Source organism: Aphelocoma coerulescens, unplaced genomic scaffold, assembly GCF_041296385.1.
Source record: "Aphelocoma coerulescens isolate FSJ_1873_10779 unplaced genomic scaffold, UR_Acoe_1.0 HiC_scaffold_151, whole genome shotgun sequence".
NCBI lineage: Eukaryota > Metazoa > Chordata > Aves > Passeriformes > Corvidae > Aphelocoma > Aphelocoma coerulescens.
In genome coordinates, this window is record NW_027183501.1 from 217,965 (window position 1) to 238,286 (window position 20,322).

General features: G+C 44.2%; 1 protein-coding gene across 1 annotated transcript in view; it reads left to right on the forward strand.

Moving 5' to 3' along the window:
• The window catches only part of LOC138100900 (semaphorin-3D-like), a 29,825-nt gene extending 15,913 nt beyond the window's left edge, over positions 1-13,912 (forward strand). The window contains exons 3-6 of the mRNA XM_068998726.1: positions 7,181-7,243; positions 8,891-9,010; positions 13,386-13,478; positions 13,844-13,912. Coding sequence (XP_068854827.1) covers positions 7,181-7,243; positions 8,891-9,010; positions 13,386-13,478; positions 13,844-13,912 — 345 coding nt within the window. The remainder of the gene's footprint in view (positions 1-7,180; positions 7,244-8,890; positions 9,011-13,385; positions 13,479-13,843) is intronic.
• Positions 13,913-20,322: the final 6,410 nt, after the last annotated feature.

Sequence of the window (20,322 nt, forward strand, 5' to 3'; positions counted from 1 at the left end):
TGCTTGCCTCCTGAGAGATGCTGAGTGCTGTCACCTCCCATTATGTTCAGTGGGGCTTTCTGAGCCCAGACCTTTCTGGAGGTGGCAGCACTCTGTGTGAGCCACCCCTCAGTCCAAGCTGGTGACATTTTCCCTTTGGCCAAACCAGCGCTGTTCATTACGGACCTTGTGCTTTCCAAGAAGAGCAGAACACAGATGGAGCCAGGAGCACTAATGTGCAGTCAGACAGTGCCATTTGGTATAGATGTGGTAGAGAAAAGACTCACTTTGTATTGGAAAGAAAATTTGGATTTCCTAAGATGAATAGAGAATGCATGCTTACGTATCTGTGGTAACCAGAAAGGAGGGAATAAAATTCCTAACCACTTGCGTATCTGGACTAAATATGTGTGCAGGTTCAAATACTTCTTTTAGTAGTAAAATAATAGTTTAACTATTCAGATAATATTTAACTTTTCACAAAAAAGCACTGAGGCAAAATATATTTAAATGGGTAGAACTGACTGAGAAGCCTTGCAGAACGTCCTGGTGTGCTGATTTCCCAGGTCTCCATGGGCATTCAACAACTTTATAAATGTATCTTCTTGCTTAAATGCCCAGGTAACACAAGGCAATGTCACGTGAGTGTTTCTCTTTAATTCCACTGTGCTTGGCTGGTTGAATCTTGCAGTGGAGGGAAGGGATGAGATGAAGGAAGTTGCGTGAGGAGCTGTGTATAAAATCTCAGCCCCTGAGGAGGAAGCTAAAGGATACTCTACAGTAGCAGTGAAGTGTCAGAAAGTAGCACTTGCCGGTGCTGTGTTTAGACTGAGCGTGGTCTGGGTTGGCACTGGGCCAGGCGGCTCACTTCCAGGCCTTCCCAGTGTGGGGAAACCACACATGTTGGGACTACAAGGGTCTGAAGTGTGTCCTTTGTACTCCTCTGGAGTATGAGTCATCTGGAAAAAATGATCTGCTTACATACAGCTACTAAAACGAGCAGAAATTGTTTAGAATATTTAGTTTCTGCCTATAAATGATGTGTTCATTTGTGGACTTTGTGGAAGGAGTGTTAAAAGCACGCTGATGGGGCGAGAGAGGCATAACAGCTTTGAGACTGCAGTGCAAGATTGTGCATAGTTTGGGGTTTCCGTTCTTTAAAACAAAGCTGAACATGAACTTCTTACTTTAATAAAGCTCTCAATTTCAGATATTTGTTTTGTTAGGAGCTATTGATACCTCCAAAAGCTAAGTCAGGATCCCCAACAATTTATTCTCATGTGTAGATACAATTACTTGGCAAGATTATATTTTAGAGTCTAATGCTCTATATTAAGTCATTTCTGGCAAAGAAGGATCCAAAGCATTGTATCCTGCTCCCTTCTCTAATGTATACATATATATAATTTAATAACTTCCTTTTTAAAACCTATTAATTTACCTAAAGTAGTTAATTTGACTTACATATATTAAGTTATAGCTTTATTTCCTGGTGTATTTTTCCTGATGAAATAAATCAGTAGTTCTGCTGGAGTCAGAATTTCTTAAATCATTGTAGTTTTTATGAAATGTATTGTGTAATAGGTTGAAAATTTCCTTAGCTGGCAGCTTGAAAAAAAATCTGTCTGGTTTCCAGTGCTTGTAAACCTCATTATAAAACAACAGCAAGTACCACAGTGTAATGAGCAAGTCCTCCAGAATGACAGATGAATGCAGAAAGCGAAAGTGATTATAGTCAATAAATATATAAAATATAGCAATGGATAATCTTCTTTCTGTAACAGGGATGTATTTTCTCTGAAGTTTTCCTGTACAGAAGCCATTAGCTCCTGTTGCAGGAATGGCATTATGAAGTGTCCCTGACAAATTCTGCAAGCTATTTGCAAACTGGAAAAATTGTGATTTCTTCCTGTGAGTAAAATAAAGATGGTCAGCAAAGGAAAGTAGTTCTACTGAAGGCCTCTGTGCCATTACCACCAGAAGTGCAGTGTAAAACGGAGAGATGTTTAATAGCATGAGAGGCTGGAAAGCTGGCAAAGAAATTCTATAGGAGCACCAACCTCTGGGATCCTGCTGGAAACATGACGTCAGTACATCGAAGTTTCTTGTGAGTTTGCAAAAGCCTTTTCTATTTTACTCCTTGCGCTAAATAAATACGAAATACAAAATGTTGTCAGCTGGGTAAACAGTGGGTAAATAGCTGCAAAGCAATGGTGCCCCTTTCTGTGGCTGTGCTAACAGTGCCCGCGGGGTTACACGTCAGCGCGATCATCACGGTGTGATCTGCAGCGCGACCCGCCCAGCTCCGCAGGAATAGGAATGCTGTCAAGGCCTGACAAGCTTTTGAAAAGCTGCCAACCTGCAGGAGCTGTCGGTGCTAGAAGACACAGCCCCATGTGGGCCAAATAGATAAACATGTCAGATCCCCAACAGCAGCTTTGGAACAAGTTGTTTTCATCTGTCCCAGCGTGCACTGGCTCAGGGTCCCAAATCATCATCTGTTGTAAGCGGCCCTTTGGGATACTTCATGCAACTTCTTTAGGAATGTTGTTGCTCTGGAACAGATCCTTGTTACGCCGATGTTTCAGATTTGATTTTTGTTAAAATCTACAATCTATTATTTATATTTATTTATTAGCAGTTTATACCCATTTCCTCTGGCTGTTGATAATTCTGGTCTTCAGAGCCCTTTGATTATTCCTGCATAATTTAACTTCTTTTGTTTTAGTGATGCTTCCCAACCTTGTGTCATCTGCAGGGGTTGTTGGAGAGTTCTGGGTTTTTACCAAAGCTACTGAAGGGTGCATGAAATAGGATGAGCTCTGACACTGTTTCTTGGGGAACTGCACGAGTAACTTTGTACCTCAAGTTCTTTACTTATCAGACCATTTTTTTTTTCTTGTACTAATGCCTGTTTTTGGCAGCTGAGCTAATCAGTTTCCATGTGACAATGTAGTGAATACTTAAATGGAGCCCTGATGAAGAGCAGCTCTACCACCTTAATGTAATTCAGCTAGGTTATTTAAGAAAAGTACAATATTAGAGTGGGATAGTGGCTGTTTACCAAGTTCTGTTGTCTTCTCTGCCACACTCCGTTTTCATTGGAAACTTGTATTATTTCTTCCCTAACTAAAAACTTGTTCTGAAACCTTAAAAACAGATGAAAAAAGACCAGTGGGCTTCTAAATTGTTTAGATAGCTTGTGATCTTCCTCTTTTGTATTGTGACAATAGATAGCATTTTCCACTCATTTTGTAAAGTTCTGCACCATCCTAGATTTAGTAGCCTAATTAGAAGTGATTCTTGAAAAAGCTGTACTTTCACACATTTTTTTGTAATCAGATTTCACTGTTTTATCTTTGAGCACCCCTTCTCCTGAAGATTTATAATCTTAAGTGTTAGGCTAGGAACAAAATCTGATAGAGAAAGATGCATACATAAAAATGAGTAAAATACCAGTATTATTAATTCATGACAGATGGCAGCTGAAATTTGGCTCTTAGTGGTGGATCCAGATATTATTTTTATATATATATACATACATACATACATACATATATATATATATATAGCATTCACATACCAATTTATTTATATATAAATAATGTATTAAAAAAAATTACTTCCTTTTTCATTCCTTTCTTATAGTAAAATGCATATTTGGAGGAAGGGAAAATGTTACTTTTAGAAATTCACTGTTCCTGATCTGGAAAAGACCTCTGTGGTTTTAAATGTTTTGTTTTAATCAGAAATCAATTTCCAGCTACCCTTTAAAGTGATACCTTATCTGTCCTACACTTATGTACTGCTTAATTTTGTACTCCTGGGAGGTCTTCTTTCTCTCTGATAGAAAAGAGTTTATTAACTTCCATTTATTAGGAGAATTTAATTTCTTTCCCATTCCTAAATTTAAGAAAATATTTGAAGAATGATTTAAAAGTAATGGTGAGGTTGTTTTTTTTCTTTTAATTGGGCAATAGAAGAGAAAATCTAGAAATCATGACAGTAGCTGACCTTTGGAATTTTGATATGGTTATTTTAAAAGGAAAATAAACCGAAGATTAAGAAAAGAAAAGAATCCTGTTTAAGTATATAGTTCACATATTCCAACTAGTTGCATTCTTGCCTTAAATTCAGTAACTCCACTTAGCTATTCTAAGATTTCTCCAGACATTTCAGATACATACAACTATAAAGTATATTAAGTATATAATTTGTACTGATTGTAACACAAAATTATTGTAACTTTACAAGTCAATGTTGTTGTCACCTTTAATATATAAGGCCTGGCTATCTGGGGGTTTTTTTCCATTCCTTGAGGTTTTTACTTATTGAGAAATTTGGGAATAAAAGAGAATTTGTTAATAAGATGTTACCATTGTGAATAAAGCATATAAATAGAAAAAAAAAAAAAAAAAGACCAACTTCAAAGCTTCAAACCATTTACAAGCTAAATGATTTTAAATCTGAAAGAAACTACAGGAGCCTCCAGTCTTACTTTTTTGGCATATTGTGAAACTAAGTAACACATTGGAATAAAATATAATGGTACAATTTAATTTCACCCCCTACAGAAAAGTCAGTACACATGTATAATGTTGCTTGTGCCAGTGTTTGAGGGAACCAGGCTTGTGGCACTGTTACACAGCATGTCCTGTAATAAAAAATGAAGTTCATGCTTTTTTGCTCAGCACATCAACTCATTATTTTATGCAATTTTTATGATGCAACTCATCAAATGATGCAATTTTCTTGATCTATTACGATTTAGAACTGACAGTTTCTGGGAATCTCTCATTTCTCATATGGTAAGCTAATAAATATCACTTTTACTCCCCCATATATAATTGCAAATTGATTTTCAAGTTAGATCACTTAGCTTCACTTTTCATTGTCTAATGTGGCCTTATATAATGCTAAATACTGAGGCTGTTGAGTAACTAGAGAGTAAAACAATTGATTTTTTAAATAATAATTGTCTGTGGTCAATTATCATAGAAGGGGGGATGTGTGTATTTCAGCCTTGTAGGACAAACACTGATTCCCATGAACGAATCTGTAGAAGATTTGAGGGTAACTCAAGTCCATTAACACTTCTGAAGCCTTGAAGCAGATGTCTCTGTTTTTAACTCCTCCAGTTCTTCTGTGTAGTTGGCAAGGACAGGTGGGCATTTTCAAAAGCCTACAAAGGGACATCTTGTCTACCTCATTGGATAACTAAACTTTGGCCAAAAATCTCCCAAACCCCTTGAAGACCTCGAGGCTTTCCTGTAAGTGATTCAGGGATCTTGGGCATAAAGTTTATGTACAAGAAAACTGAGGATCAGATCTCAGACAAATCTCCGTGGCCAAATGTATTTGGAGATCCATGATCTTACATTCCTCTGTCTGTTCCTTTTCATCAGCTTTTCTTCACGGGTCGCTTTTCATCAGCTTTTCTTCTTAAACTTCTCTGTGTTGCAGTGGAGACCAGACTGGACCTACCTTCAGCCCTTCATGATGTTTCCAGTACTTTCCTCTGTGCTTCCTGGCACTGTGCTCTGTGCCATCCACACATCCCTGGGATGGCTGATTGCATTTCCATACCTGGGTGCTTTGACCAGATCTTTCCGAGAAAATGCTCTGGGAAAGCAAATTTGTGCTCCAGTGCTGCAATGCTGTTACACTGTCTTATCTCTGACTCCATGTAAATATTGTTGCAGAGGGTTAAGGTTTAAGTAACTTAAACGACATTGTCTCTGCTAAGAGGTTTTTTATCAGGAAGGTAACGGAGTTCACTTGAGAGGAAATTAATTTCCTTGCAGAAATCCAATACATCCATTTTCACTGGGAAGGAAAGAGAAAGAAGTAAAATCCAGACTGTTTCCAGATTGAGAGAAACAGTGACTGTAGGTTTTGGAAAGTGATAAAGGTACTTGAGGGAGGCCACTTGCTTTTTGCTTTCCTTACCTGTGTGGGACTGAGCCTGGGTATGTCAAGCCACTTCCAGTAAGGTGCCAACAGCTGGGTGAAGGGGAATATGACAGCAGTCAACTCCTCTTGCATGCCACTGAGTTGTGCGTCCTTCCTTGATGTTGTTTTTATTTCTAGTGCATATTATAATAATTCTTCATTCCTATACATTTGCTATTTAAGATTTTGTAAAGCATGACTGGAGACTACTATAAAGCATTTGTGACTACTAATGACCTGCTGACTGGTGCCTGGGACTTCAGGCAATTTACTAATCAATATTTGCTTAAAAAGTAGTGTGATTTGTGGTGTTTTTATTACTAGTCATGAGAAATAACAATTGCTTTTTCTTGTCAAAATTAGAAGTACAAAATATCCATATTTAACACAGTGATTCGAGAAGAATCTGTATTTAGCTTCTATTTTAAATTTAATAGAATCAGATGTACTCAATCATATCCAGTTTTGACTGCTTAATTGAAATCAGTGAGGCAGAACCTGCACTGTTGTTCACTGACATTTCTTCACCAACACAATTTGGATTACAGTAACTGATAGTATGTTGTCATCTGGATTTATCTACATCAAAACCTATTTTGTAGAATTCTGCAGGGCAGATTAAAAAAGAAAGAGAAACAGTATCAATATATACTGGCAATTATCTAAGGTCCACAGTTCTTCTCTAAACTTCTGTGTCATTTTCTCAGTAAACTCAGTTAATGTTGATGTTTTTAAACCATGCACTGTTGATTCCTGCCAAATGTACTTTTTGTTCTACAAATTTCCCTTCAGCTGTCCTTAGTTTTTTGAACCTAATTATTTTCATTTGAAAATTGGCAGAAAGAGCTAAGTGGTTTTTTTATAACAGTTCTGCCAAGTCCACTGGACCAAATTCTTACAAATGTAATTTGCCTGGCTTTGCAATCAGTTTCGTTTCCAGATGATTTGGCTCATCATAACTTTGAGAGAAACACATAATGGTGACAAGGTGCCCCGGCCAGATTAACTGAATGCTTTTTAAAAGTACATGTAGCCAATGAAGAAATAAACAAGAATCAGGGGGGTTGATTTAAAGCCTCTTAACTTTTTGTAATGGGATCTTGTACTTGAAGTCATGTTCATTTCAATTTACATGCAAGGTCCTTCAACATGCATAAATCTGTTTTAACTGTTTATTCCTGGAATAATCTACAGTCACAGGACAGTGTATAATCTTCATCATCTTTGTCTTGTTTTAACTCTATTACAGATTTACTGGCCTGCAGCAAAAGAAAAGGTAGAATTATGCAAATTAGCTGGGAAAGATGCCCATGTAAGTATGATGTATGTTTTTTATTATGGCTGAGGATTATGCATATCTATGTATTTTTTATTAAATGCAAAAAATGCTTTAGTAAGCTCTTGTTACACTTCTTCTGAACTAATGTCCTAAGTGTTTTTTCTTAATTGAAAAACAAAGTTACATTTCTGTTGGTTTTTAAATATTAATACTTAAAAAAATTCAATCTTGCAGGCATCAATCATGATATGTTGTTCTTTTGTGTAATAAATGCAGCTGAGAGATGAATGGCGTTTCCTCAAAAATGTATACCAGGCAGTATTTCCCTGGAATCCTCTTTTCTCACATTAAAATGCTTCTTTTTTTCTTGGGTGTATCCTGAATGTAACTTCATTATAATTCATTAAAGAAACAGTAGTAGAGCAGTGTACAAATCAACTTAATTTGCAGACAGCTGCAGTTGGGGTTTAAAAAAAAATCTCAGACTCAATGGCTTTTGCCAGAAACCACAAATCTTCTTTAGGAAGTATATTTAAGGTACATATGTGTACACAATACAACTTTTATATGTTTTGTGCAGCACAGATTACGTCATGTGTCTAGAGCCCACTCTAAATGTAAACATTTCCTGGCTGTAAAATAAAATTTCTTCCTTTTCTCTCCAAAAAAAAATCTCCAGCATGTCGGTTACCAAGGTATCTTCCAGCTCAAAATGCTCTCAGCTCTCTGCCTGAAGAGTTTAGCTTTTTATTCTAACTTGTTACTACCCTTACCTTTACAGCAGTCAGAACCTAAACAATGCTGAGCATTGGAAATATTCTGATACTGGTGCATGTGGAAGATTTGTGCTGGTCTATTTCTACACTAAGAGAAAAAGGAGAAGGTCCTGAGAGGGAAATAGTTGTTTCGGACTCTCACTTAGATGCAGGGTGATGGCTTGAACATATGAACAAATCCTGTGTGTTCCCTCTGAAGTATCTGTTATGTGTTTTTGTGTTCATTTCGTTCTGGGCAAGGCTAAATCAAGGCTTTTCCCCCAGCCCCATGTATCATCCTTGCAAGCATGCCTGTGCTACTTACCAACAACAACAACATGGAGCAAGCCCAGCTAGAGCCAGGACGTCCCACTGGACTCAGAAATGACCAAATAAAAGTCACCAGTAAGATGTGGTTGGTGCAGAGACAAAGCATGCCCTTGGAAGTGTGTTGAAGCCTTTCAGCCCACCACAGTCGCTTTAATCATGTGATCTTTGGTATTAAAGCATGTGCAGTACCCTGAGCTGGGAGCAAAGGCAGGAAGACTGGTAGCCAGACAAACCCAGTGGCTCTGCGACCTCTGCCCAATTGTTGACGGGTGGTGTTTGCTACAACACTGGCTGAACAGATTCCCTCCAAACCGTGGTGTGAGCAGACAGTTTCTCGTGGCTGTAAGCATACAGCAGAATTAGGTTTGCAAGTCTGATTGATGAACTGCCTGGTAGATAGCCACTGTCAAGTTATAGTCCTAACAGGTTTGAACTACTTGTAAACAGTTTCTGCTACAGTAGTTCTGAGTTTAAATACACCAATGCTATGGCTGTAACTTATATAAGCTTATATGGCTGTAACTTATATTCTATGTATAATGTGAAAGAGAAGAATAAACATGAAAAGTAACCTTTATCTTTCTTTTCCCAACAGACAGAGTGTGCCAATTTTATCCGAGTTCTTCAGCCGTACAACTGGACCCATGTTTATGTCTGTGGCACAGGAGCGTTTCACCCTCTCTGTGGATACATTGAGCTTGGAACTCACAAAGAGGTAATTTAACTTTCTCACTAGTCTGACATGTCAAGGAATAGCCCTCATCTTGTGTAGCATTCATCATAGATTGGAAAATACTATGTGAGTGTGTAAAAAATGACCTGACAGCAGCTTGCATAAATGACAGGGTAAGTGGTGGATTCTGTGGGTCAGACGGGAACTCTTGTTCTCACATTTGCTATGTGCATATCGCTTTTGAACAAAGCACTTTTCCTCAGGCTTAATACACAAAGTTCTTCAGAATGACACTTCCATGTGATTAACTAAGTGAAGAGAACATCTGACCCAGATGTCTTCCTTTCTAGTAAGTCATTTCTGCACATACTTTCCTTGCGCACACACATTCAGAGTTCAAGATGAAACTTGTGGTTCTGTCTTTTAATGTACATATACCGCAGAGGGTTTCCTATGCCTTGTGCGTGAGAGTAATAAACACTTTGAAAAGGTTCTCTAAGCCTGAGTCCAGAGACAGCATCTCAGGACTTTGCAGTGTGTTGCAGTCTGGTCACCAAGCAGGTCTTGGATGTCCTCCATCACTAGTGGCATATTCCTGAGCTGAAGTTAGCAGCTGACTGGTCTTCATTTACTGGTGACAAAGAAATCACTATCCTAAGTGGTAAATGTTTGAGACCTAACCCCCACAACAGAAGAATTTTAGTGTTGTGTCAAGCAGCCACTTAGTACACAAGTCTCTTTTGAACTCCTATATGTATCACACCTTGGCTGTATTTATCCCACTGATACTGTTCTCAGACAGTGTTGAGATGTGTGTGACCTGTCCCTCTGCTTGCCTGTGGTGCAGGCTTCCTATGCTGCTATAGAAATAGCTTTCTCTTTTCTTCAGGGCTTGGTGAAATTCTATAGGAATATAGGAAATGAGGTTTAAAGTTAATAAATGCAATAACCTGAAACAGAATAATAGAATTATAGAATGGTTTGGGTTGAAAGGGCCCTTAAAAATTATCTCGTTTCAACCTCCCTACCATGGACAGGGATGCCTTCCACTAGACCAGGTTACTCAAAGCCCCATCTAGCCTGGCCTTGAACACTTCCAGGGATGGGGCATCCACAGCTTCTTTGGGCAATCTGTGCCGGGGCCTCACCACCTTCAAAGGAAACAATTTTCTTCCTGCTATCTTATCTAAACCTACCATATTTCATTAAAAGCCATTCCCCCTTGTTCTATCACTGACACATGGAATCGAGGGAAGGTCCTCATGGAAAAAAAAGTGATTAAGCTTGCCCAGACTGAGACCCATAATTATGTACCCCCCAATCTGTGTGTTGGATGACCAACCCAGAGGGGCTGCCTATGCAACAGAAAACCGAAGCTATGAGAGGTCTACTTGGTGGTGTTCTTTCCCTAATAAACCATTAATGCTCCTGGTATTGTCTGGTATATCCTGTATAATTTGGCTTACAATGAAATAATTTGTTGGCTTCTTTGCTTTGCTACTTTAAATATTCCAGTTGAAGCAACTGAAGTTTTAGATCCCTTGTATCATGCTGGTTTCTTAGCTGAATGATCAAATACACAGCTGAATGGAACAGAACAGCTCTCAGCAAGAGTGTAAGTAAGGCTCTGGTTTACCTCTGGCTCATTAGCAAGATTCCTTATTCACTCTACCATTGCCCTACTTCATTTTAACTACTTCATTTGTGAAGGTTGTTTTCACCAGACCTTATGAAATTATGGATTTGGTCTGACTGTTCAGTCCGGCAGCCAGTCTAGACAAGGGGTCTGTCTCAGTTAGACAGGACCAATTACCTTAGAAAGGAAATGGAAGAAGAATCCTGGCATCGTGTTTCCTAATCCCCTCACTGTCTCCCAGTCCTGCCTCTCCCACATTCCTCCTGGTTGCTCAGCTGCAGTGGTAGGTTGGGCAGTGTTCAGCACTGCTCCTGCCTCTTCTGACAGAGAAGCTCTTCTACAGCCTCCTACTGAGTTATCAGCCTTGAATGGCATCAGGCATATTTTCCCTTTCCTTCTTGGAGCCCCAAACACCCTTCAGCCACCATCCTTCCACCACCTCTCCATATAAATGTGACAAGGCTGGAGGGTGCTGAGGATAGGCCCAGTGATGTGAATTTGACAGGCAGTTGAAAATGTCTCCTTGTAGGAACTGAAGCCAGGAGTCCTACAGGATAAGTCAAAGCACTTTTAGTGCAGATCCATTCTCTTAGTATTTTTTCATTCTTCCGTCCCTCCCCTTTTTAATTTTTTTTTTTTTTCAATTTAAATCTCTGGGTTATAAGAACAGATAATGAATGTCTGGTAATTAGCAACCTCTCCAGGAAGCTGTGGGATGCTTGGGAGAGCCAGGCCCTGAGATAGCCTCACGGAGGCTGTGAAATCAGGCAGTGCTGTGCTGACCTTTGAAAGCTGCTCGTGGATCTGCACAGTGCTCTCCTGGCCAGTGCCAGAGCTGTGAAAACAGAGAGGAAAACAGTGTGGATCAGGTGACTCAAAACCACAGCAGACACTGCTTTTGAAGCAGCACAAATCCCCAACAGAATCACACAATTAAAGGGGATTAAAGTCCTTGTCTTGTTATTGCTCGAGTCGCTGCCAAAACTTCTCTTGGCTGGTGAAGAAGAGGCTTGGCCCGGTTGGTGCTGTTAGCCACAGCTCTCCAAGGGATGCTCTTTTCTTTGAAAGCTTTGCCCGAAGTGAAAGCAGGAGGTTAATTCTGTGTGAATGCTTGGTAGTGTCCATTAGTTTGTCGGGGTGAAGCCTGAAATACTTGATGTTGATCTGTAACTCCCTTGGTCCCCTGAGTATTGCTGGGCTTGCAGACAGCCTCTTCACATGTGATAAGGCAAGGGTTCCCTGAGCAGCTCAGGGTTGCACATCCTAGAACTAAGGACAATTGGACACCAGCGTAGCATTGTAAGAAAAAAAAAAAAATCAGTTTAGTTCTGTCCTTGCTCTGCTCACTGTAGGAGCCTGAGAATTTGGTTTGCTGGATATTCCACAGGTTTGGGAAGGTAACGAGTTTTTTGCTGGTTAAATTCTGCTTTGTATGAGCTAGGACGGCTGGAGGAAACTGAATTTATGTTCACGGATTGGAATTGATTTTTCTTTTCTCTTAAGGAGCTTAATTATTCAATATCCTGGGCTTTTGTCTTCTGAGCCTAGAGAGTTTAGGAGGCACCTCAATAACATAGAAAGGTTTGGTCATTTATAATCTGATGTCCATTAAGGATGAATTGAATTAATGTGTTGTGAAGTCTAATCCTATGTGGCCATCTTTGGACATACTTGCTTGTCATTTGTACTCTCCAGGCGTCTTGCAAGTCAGAGGTATGGAAACAAATAATTAAAATCACTTCACCTATTTTTAATCGTTTAAACCATGGAGGTGTTTTGATTTTTTTTTTAAACTAGCTTCTAAAGTTTTTTCTCTACAATAGACATTAAATCCACATTGAATGGGTTTTTGAGTACTAGAGGGATTTTAAGTATCACAGTAGATAGGAAAGCATGGTGAATGAAAATATGTTAAAAGCCATTCTCTAGGCAATCTCCCTTCTCTTAATGGCAGGACAATTCTGAAGATCAAGTCTCTATACCTGCAGAGAGTTCACTTTACTCCTCTGAGCTATCAATTTGCCTTCAGCAGGACTCACAGTGGATTTCAGCTTAAGTGTGCTTTCAGGAAACCACTGAAAGGGGCAAGTAAAAGAGCCCTTGTTGGCAATTCTGAACTATAAGAAAGCTTCAAATGGATGCTTACAGGAATCGACTTGTTGATTACCCACTGAAAACATAGGGAATCATTTTTAAATAATTTATTTTCTTTATCTTCCTCTATGCCCTTGTTCTGTGGCCCAGGAATTAATCACACGGTATTTGGAAATGACAAGGAAAAATCTATTCTGATATCTCTTGTATCGTTAGCCTTGTTAAAAATAATAAGAGAGAGCATATGCTCTTTCATTTTAAAAGAGTCTGAACTGTGTCTGCTGTGAACATTATTCAGCAGTCCCTGGAGAAATTTCTGAGTCAGCCAGAATCCCTTCAGGGTCTCCTGTTGCAACACAGTCTATCAGCACTTTCCCAAATAGAAGCCAATGCCTTTTAAGTACAATCCAGCTTTTCATTGGAGTAGAAATGAACAATGCATCTCCTTTTTTTTGAAAATAATTGTATTTTTTTAAGATTTGTGTTTCACTATAGAGTGACCAGGATACAGTAAAACACTGAATGAAAATATACAGATGTAAAACAGACACAGACTGTAAACATCAATGCTGTGATGACAGCTGCACGATCTAACACATCTTTACTTTGTACATTAGCAGAACAGGCTGTCTAAGTGAGTTTTTCTCTGTAGCCACACCAGGATAATGAATTTGTGTTTATTCTCAGGAAATGGTATTCCGTTTGGATACCCAGAACCTGGAGTCTGGCAGGTTGAAATGCCGTTCGATCCCCAGCAGCCATTTGCTTCAGTGCTGGCAGGTAAGGAGCCACCAGAGCCGGGTGCTTCCCTTGGACCTGCGATGGCTCAGGATGCGAGCCCGGGGGCTCAGCAGATGTCACCGCTGGAGCTCCTCTGGCGCTGGTCGTGTTTCCAGTGCTGGTCTGTGCTCTCAGAGCTGGGGAAGCCTTCAGGCTGCAGACAGCACAGAGCTGGAAGGGCAGCCGTGCAAACAGAAGCATTAGAATGCCTGTAAAGCCTCTGTCAGCTGGGCAGGAAGGCAGTTTCATCCTCACCCAGTCATTGCTCCTTTAAGAGGACAACAAAAAAACCTGCAGGGACAGGGAGTGATTGAAGCCCTTTTGGGCCTCTTTCTGCAATTATCAATATGTTCTGCCCTTTGAAGTCTGCTGACATGCACTATTTCCATAACTACGTTTCTGAGGTTTCTATTTACTCAAGTAGCCACTTCTGAAGCTGGGAGCCGAGGAACAGGACAGTGCGCTCTGCCTGCTGCGTGCATCGCAGCACTGTGTGGTCTGACATTTGGGGCCGAGGAATGTCAGCTTGAGTGATTTAAAACCACTCTAAGAGCTACTTTTGTCATGGTTTGGTTCATAGCTTTGGACAATTCTCATTTAACTTGTCTGTCAAGCATATGAATACAAGATGAGAGTGAAGCACCATGACGTTTTCATTTACAGCCAGAGAGCAGTGATGACAATGCTTTGAAGTATCGGTCACTCTGTGTTATAAAAAGAATATGACTAATGTTCAGTCTTTATTCTCAGATAATAAGATAGATGATTTGTGATTCTGACCCTACAGATGGGGCAGGACTTCCTTTATTAAAAACAATAGATTAAAGCCTGTGCTTATTCTTCTCAGAGACCCCTAGTACTCTTTAATGACTGTGAAGTCTATTTTTAAAATGGGAATCCAGAAACTTTAACTTTTTTTTTTTTTAATGCAAGCAGTAGAACTCTGTGATTTATTGCAGCATTTCCTAATTTCAGTAGCATTCTAGTGCTTTGACTGTTCTATTAAATCTTGTGAAATGAAGAAGCTGCTGTCCTTTAGCTACCTAAGACATGAACTTTGCTACGTAACAATTTTTTGCTCTAGATAAAATTAAGGGTCAGGGTATTCTAGTATCCCTTTTTTGATTGTGCCTGGTGTCAAGTGCTTCACAATAATGTACAAGGAGCACTGTAAAGAGTTACAGGCCTGACCAGAGAATGTGTTTCTGCTCTATCTTTGGATGCTAACCTTATTCCCAAATGAACGAGGAGAGCAGTACAGTTCATGCATAAGATGCTGCCCTGGAGCTCAGGTGAGATCATTTCCCATCTCTGCCACTGATGAGCAGAGTAACCTTGGTGTGTCACTTCTCTCTGTCTACCGCCAAATGGCAGTAAAGATTACTTGTATCCTTCAGAGAACACTTTTTATTCAGTTATACATTTATGAGCTAAGTAATATCTAACTGTATTTTCACTCATATATGTAAGTTAATGCAGCTGAGTAATTTTCATTCTTTGTAGAAATAGGTCATCTGAGTACTACATGACATATCACTTCAAGTAAATCCCACAGATAAATTGGAAAAACTAGTCCTTTTGACTGAAGAATCACCTGCTGATCATCCATCCTCTATTACAAATTACCACTCACCAAAACTGTTCAGGACGTAGCAGGAACTTGGAATGAGAGATACCAAACACTGAGAGAAGTGCTGAAAGTGCCTTGTCAGCAGAGCCTAAGCAAGGATGGAGAATTTCTGTTGGCCCTTCAGATGCATCGATCACCGAGTGCCTGTCAGTTGGCAAACACCAATTACCCTGCCCATTCCTCATTATGACAAATACCTTTCAGAACGCACTGTTGCCCAATAATCTGTCTTGTTGTACAGTGATAGTTTGTAATTAAACTTCTTGTTCCCTGGAGGGCCCTAGTTTTGGCTTCCTAAGAGAGAAAGTGCAATGTGATAGATGTATCGCTTTTTTTCACTTCAGACGAATGGAACAAATGTCCAGATTTGCCTGAATGACTGCCAACATGCAATCTTTAAAAATTCAAAACAAAACAAAAAAACTAGCAGTTTGTTTATTTGAAGGAATTCTGCCAGTATTTGGAAGCAACATAGATGCAAGAACAAATGGTTATTTAATTATTTTAAAGCACTAGTATTGTATTTATTGGCCTATTGTTTGTCCTAAATTCAGCTGTTTCCATGATGTTTAGTCTTCTTAATACAAAACGTAAATTCACAGTTAATATCCTGAGGATTTTTAAAACCCTGGGCTAGGGACGGGCACAGGGACAACGTAAGGGGGGGCTGGGCTACCGCTGGGCCCGCAGGGGCTGGAGGGGGCGGCGGGAACACCGGGGCTACCGGCGGAGCCGCCCCGCTGGGACAAGCGGTGGAGCCGCGGGCGGTGCCTGAGGGCCGGGACAGGCGGGACCTCGGGCTCAGGAGCGGCGCTGCAGCTGCGAGCGGCGCCACAGGAGCCTGGGCTTGGGGGGGGCAGGCGGCAATGGAGGGGGCGATGCTTCCAGGGGTCCCAGCCCTTCTCTTTCTTGTTTCCCCTTTGCGCCTTTCCTTGGGTCTCTGACAGCTTTAAAATTCTTATCCCTTAGACCCTATGTTTCCCACCCAGCATGAAGCGTACTTGCTTTCTTCTGCGTTAACGAGTTCTTTGGAATTTATAAATACTCGTATTAGCGGTGATGGCGCCCGCCCGCGGAGTGATCCGCCAGGAGGGACTATTTGTGATGCGGTCCTGCCCGCGGAGGGATCACCGGTGATGCGGCCCCACGCGGAGTGATCCGCCAGGAGGGACTATTTGTGATGCGATCCTGCCCGCGGAGGGATCAGCGCTGGTGCCGCTCCAACCGCGCGGCCGTGAAAAACGAGCTTCACTCTTTGTAGAATTTGAAGGAAAGTTGAAGAAAAGGGACAGTTTAATGAAAGTTTAATAAAATCAGGAGACAGCAGCAAAAACGCCGCTACGGCCGGGTGCTTCGCAGAGAGACAAAGGCGCACCTTTACAGCCAAAAGAGCCTCTTTAACACCGAGCTCCCTCTGCCGGCTCCCAATCCCAGCCCGCGCTCCCGGGCAGGGTTTCTTTCGGACCAGGGCTGCGTTTCCATCCTCCGCTCTGGGAGTCACCAGGTGCGTTAGGAACGAGCCGATCCCGCTCTCTGAGACACAAGGGCTCGCTCCAGGAGACTGTTCCTGTTCCTCTGTTCCAGCCGCTCTGCTCTCCCCAAAGCACCATTTCCTCGGAGCTCCTCTGAAACTGCATTTCAATGGACCGAGGGCTCCAGAAGCTGCAGAGTCGTGCAATGGGGTTTTTTTGGGAAGCGACCTTAAGCTCTTGCAGTTCCACCTCTGTCATGAGAATTTCAGGGCTCTAAGACTCACAGAACGATTTGGGCTTGGAAGGACCTTAAAGCTCATCCAGTGCCACCGCTGCCACGGGCAGGGACACTTCCCACTGTCCCAGGCTGCTCCAGCCCCAATGTCCAGCCTGGCCCTGAGCACTGCCAGGGATCCAGGGGCAGCCACAGCTGCTCTGGGCGAACTCTGCCGGGGTCTCCCCCACCTCCCAGCCAGGAATTCCCAATTCCCAATCTCCCATCCATCGCTGCCCTCTGGCACCGGGAAGCCATTCCCTGTGTCCTGTCCCTCCGTCCCTTGGAAATCCTTTCTCTATCTTTTCCTGCGGCCCCTTCAGGCACTGGGCGGCCCCCGCTGGGTCACCCCGAAGCTGCTCCTCTGCCGGCCTGTCCCGGGGTGTCCGGTGTGTCCCTGTGTGTCCCGGTGCGTCCCGGTCTGTCCCGGGGTGTCCCGGTGTTTCCCGGTGTGTCCCGGTGTTTCCCGGTCTGTCCCGGGGTGTCCCGGTGCATCCCGGTCTGTCCCGGGGTGTCCCGGTGTTTCCCGGTCTGTCCCGCTGTTCCCCGTGTCGCTCCGCGCGCGCTGCGCCACGTGACTCTCCCACCGCCCCGCGGGGAGGGGGGGCCTGACCCGCGCCACGCCCCCTGCGCGCGCGCTCCGCCGGGGTCACGTGGTTCCCCGCGCGTCACGTGATCGGGGCGGCGGCGGCGGCGGCGCGGGAGCCGCCGGGAAGCGCCAGGCGGGACCGGGCCGGGATCGGGCCCAGCGCAGCCGCGGCCCTGCCCGAGCCCTGCGAGCCGCCAGCCCGCCATGGACCGCCGGGACCTTTCCGGATCGGCCGCCCGCTTGGCAGCCGCCCCCCCCCTCCCTCCGCCGGGCCCGCCCCGCGCCCCCCCCGGCGCTCCGTGACTCGCCGGCGGCTCCGCGGCTCCTCCGTCGTTCGCCGGTGGCGGCAGCCAAGAGATGGTGCGGGCCTAGCGGAGCGACCAGCGCAGGTGAGCGCGGCCGGGCCTGGCCTCCCGCCGGCACCGGGGCAGCGCCGGGGCCGCGCCGTCCCCGCCCCGGGCACTCCCGGCACATCCCGGCACCCCCTGGGCGGCACCGGCGGGCCCGAGGGCGGCATCGGCCGCTCCAGGCGCAGCTCCCGCCGGGACCCGCGGCTTTCCCCGCGCTCGCGCCCCGCGGTGGGGGACACCCCGGGAGGGCGGGGGTCCCTCCCCGGGCAGCGCAACCCGGGGCATTCCCTGGAACGGGGACTCGGGGCGGGCTCGGGGCCGGCGGGGCCGCTGCGCTGCCCTCCCCGCTGATGGGTTGAATGGTGTTCCGCTCATTGGCTTTGTCAGGGCTTTGTTCCTTCCCCTTTGCTCTCCCGGTTTGCGGCCGGAGCCGCTCCGGGATGGAGCGGGCCAGCACCGGCACGGGCTGCGGGGCTCTGGGGGCGGCCGGCGGCTCTGGGCGGCTCCGCGGGGCTGCCGTGCTCGGGGAATTGGCTTCCGCCGGCTGCTGCCGAAGGTCAGCGAGGGAAGAGTCGCGGGTCCGGACACAATCCCGTCCGGACGGAGTAGGTGGCTCTTACGTAAAGCCTCATCCTTGGGGGGGGTTGTGTTGGACTTTGTAAAAGAGCAGTCGCTTAACGTTCCTGGGCTCTGGGCTGACTTTTTTCCTTTTTTGCCATTTTTCAATGAACAAACCAAAGCGAGAAAGTGTTGAGAGGTGTAAGCCGGGTATCGGTGCATTCAGTGCTGTGCCTGTGATTCTCTTCTGGAGATGAGCAAGTGGTTCACTGGATTCTGGGGGAGAACTGAGTGCTTCTGCCCAAAGCTCGCTCACAGCCTGGGCAGATGCTGTACAGTGGAAAGGGAAAAGGGGCAGGTGTGGGACCCACTGTCCCCCCGGCTCATCTCTTGCCTTATGACGGCCTTGTTTGGTCATTTTCTCAGGAGTGCCGGTGCTTTGAAGCATTCCCACGTTCCCAGTGCTGGCAGCCAGGCACCCACCTGCCCCTGTGGGACTGCCCAGGCCCTTCCTCAGTGCCACTCTTTGGAATGAGCTGGTTCTGCTGGGGCCTGTGTGTTTATTTGTCACCTGGGCTCCCTCCCAGCTACTGAACTCCTCTCAGGTGTATTCCTAGTTGCTGACATTCCTTTAAAACTACCGAATTCTTCTCTCAGGTCCCTGGCAAACGGGGCTTTGCAGCCTGGGGGAGTTATTGCAAAACGGGGTCTAGTGAAGTGCTCTGCAGGAGTGGTTGTGCACCTGAGTGGTCATTTAATTGTCTCCTCTAATGAGGGAAACGTGATTAAATGATGCCTTTTCCTGGCCTTAAAATCAAGAGTCATACACGGTTCGAAGGGGAAAAGGGATTTTACCTTGGTATTTATTTTAAGGATCCTTAGGTGCACACGTCCAGGTCATATGCATCGAGATGCACCCCGCCGAGTCTCTGTGTCCCCCCCTCTCCCCCAACATTAGGTGTAACATTATAGGTGTTACTAATTAGCATATCTATCAAAGATTCCCCAATGAGAGGCTCAAGTGAGCCCCCCTCCCCAAGGAACCTTCCCCTGGATGGTTCTATCTTGGTTTACAGAATGTGTTCTGGAGAGGACCGTGGGGTCTGGGGCACACTGATCCCTAGCTACGAAGCTTCTAAAATGTTGAGTCTCTCAGCTTGACAAACAAGTCCAAGAATGTAGGCAAAAAGCACTAGGAATACAGAATTTGTAAAAAGGTACAACAGGGGTATAAAAGAAAAGGCAAAAATCCTCATGGCACCACTAGCAATCTTGTGCCCGTTGCTGGGCAGTTTCAGCTCGTGTCTGTGCTATGTCATGGGTGTCTGTGTTCTGTAGTTTGTGTCCATCCTCTCCTGTGTCACAGGCCTTTGTTACATCTCGGTGCTTTATGGGCCTCGCTCTGGGCCGTAGCGGCAGCGGGGGTCTCTGCTCGCGTGCTTTCCCAGATCGGGCTCATTCCGGCATCTTTACAGTTTTGCTTTTGGAGACCAGGAGAAGTACACAAGATGTTCTCCTCCATCTTCCTTCTCACTTTTGGTAGTATCTTTTCTTTCATGGGCCATGGACTTCTCTATGAAGTGTATTAGACCCTCCTCACTGTGGTAGTTCCATAGGTTCCATTGCCTCAAAGCATATCGGGTCTAGAATTTATCTTCTGGAGAGTTATCTCAAGTCCTCGTGTCATCTTTGCTTCTATTTGGTGTGCTTACACTTGGAGCTGCCCTGCCCTGGCACTTAGAGTCGTGGCTGGGTCGAACAGTTGTAAAACTTTGTGGTTCATCTCTTGGCTGTGGGGTTTTGTGTAGAAAACTTATGGGCCTGGTGTATGGGGATAACTCCGAGCTGTCAGCTACTTGTAGACTGTCTCATGTTGTCTTGCAGGTCCCCGAGGCCGATTCTGATCCCTGCAGTCACCGATGCTACCGCTTTTCCCAGAATCTACCCTTCCACGTCAGGGAGCAGCAGTTG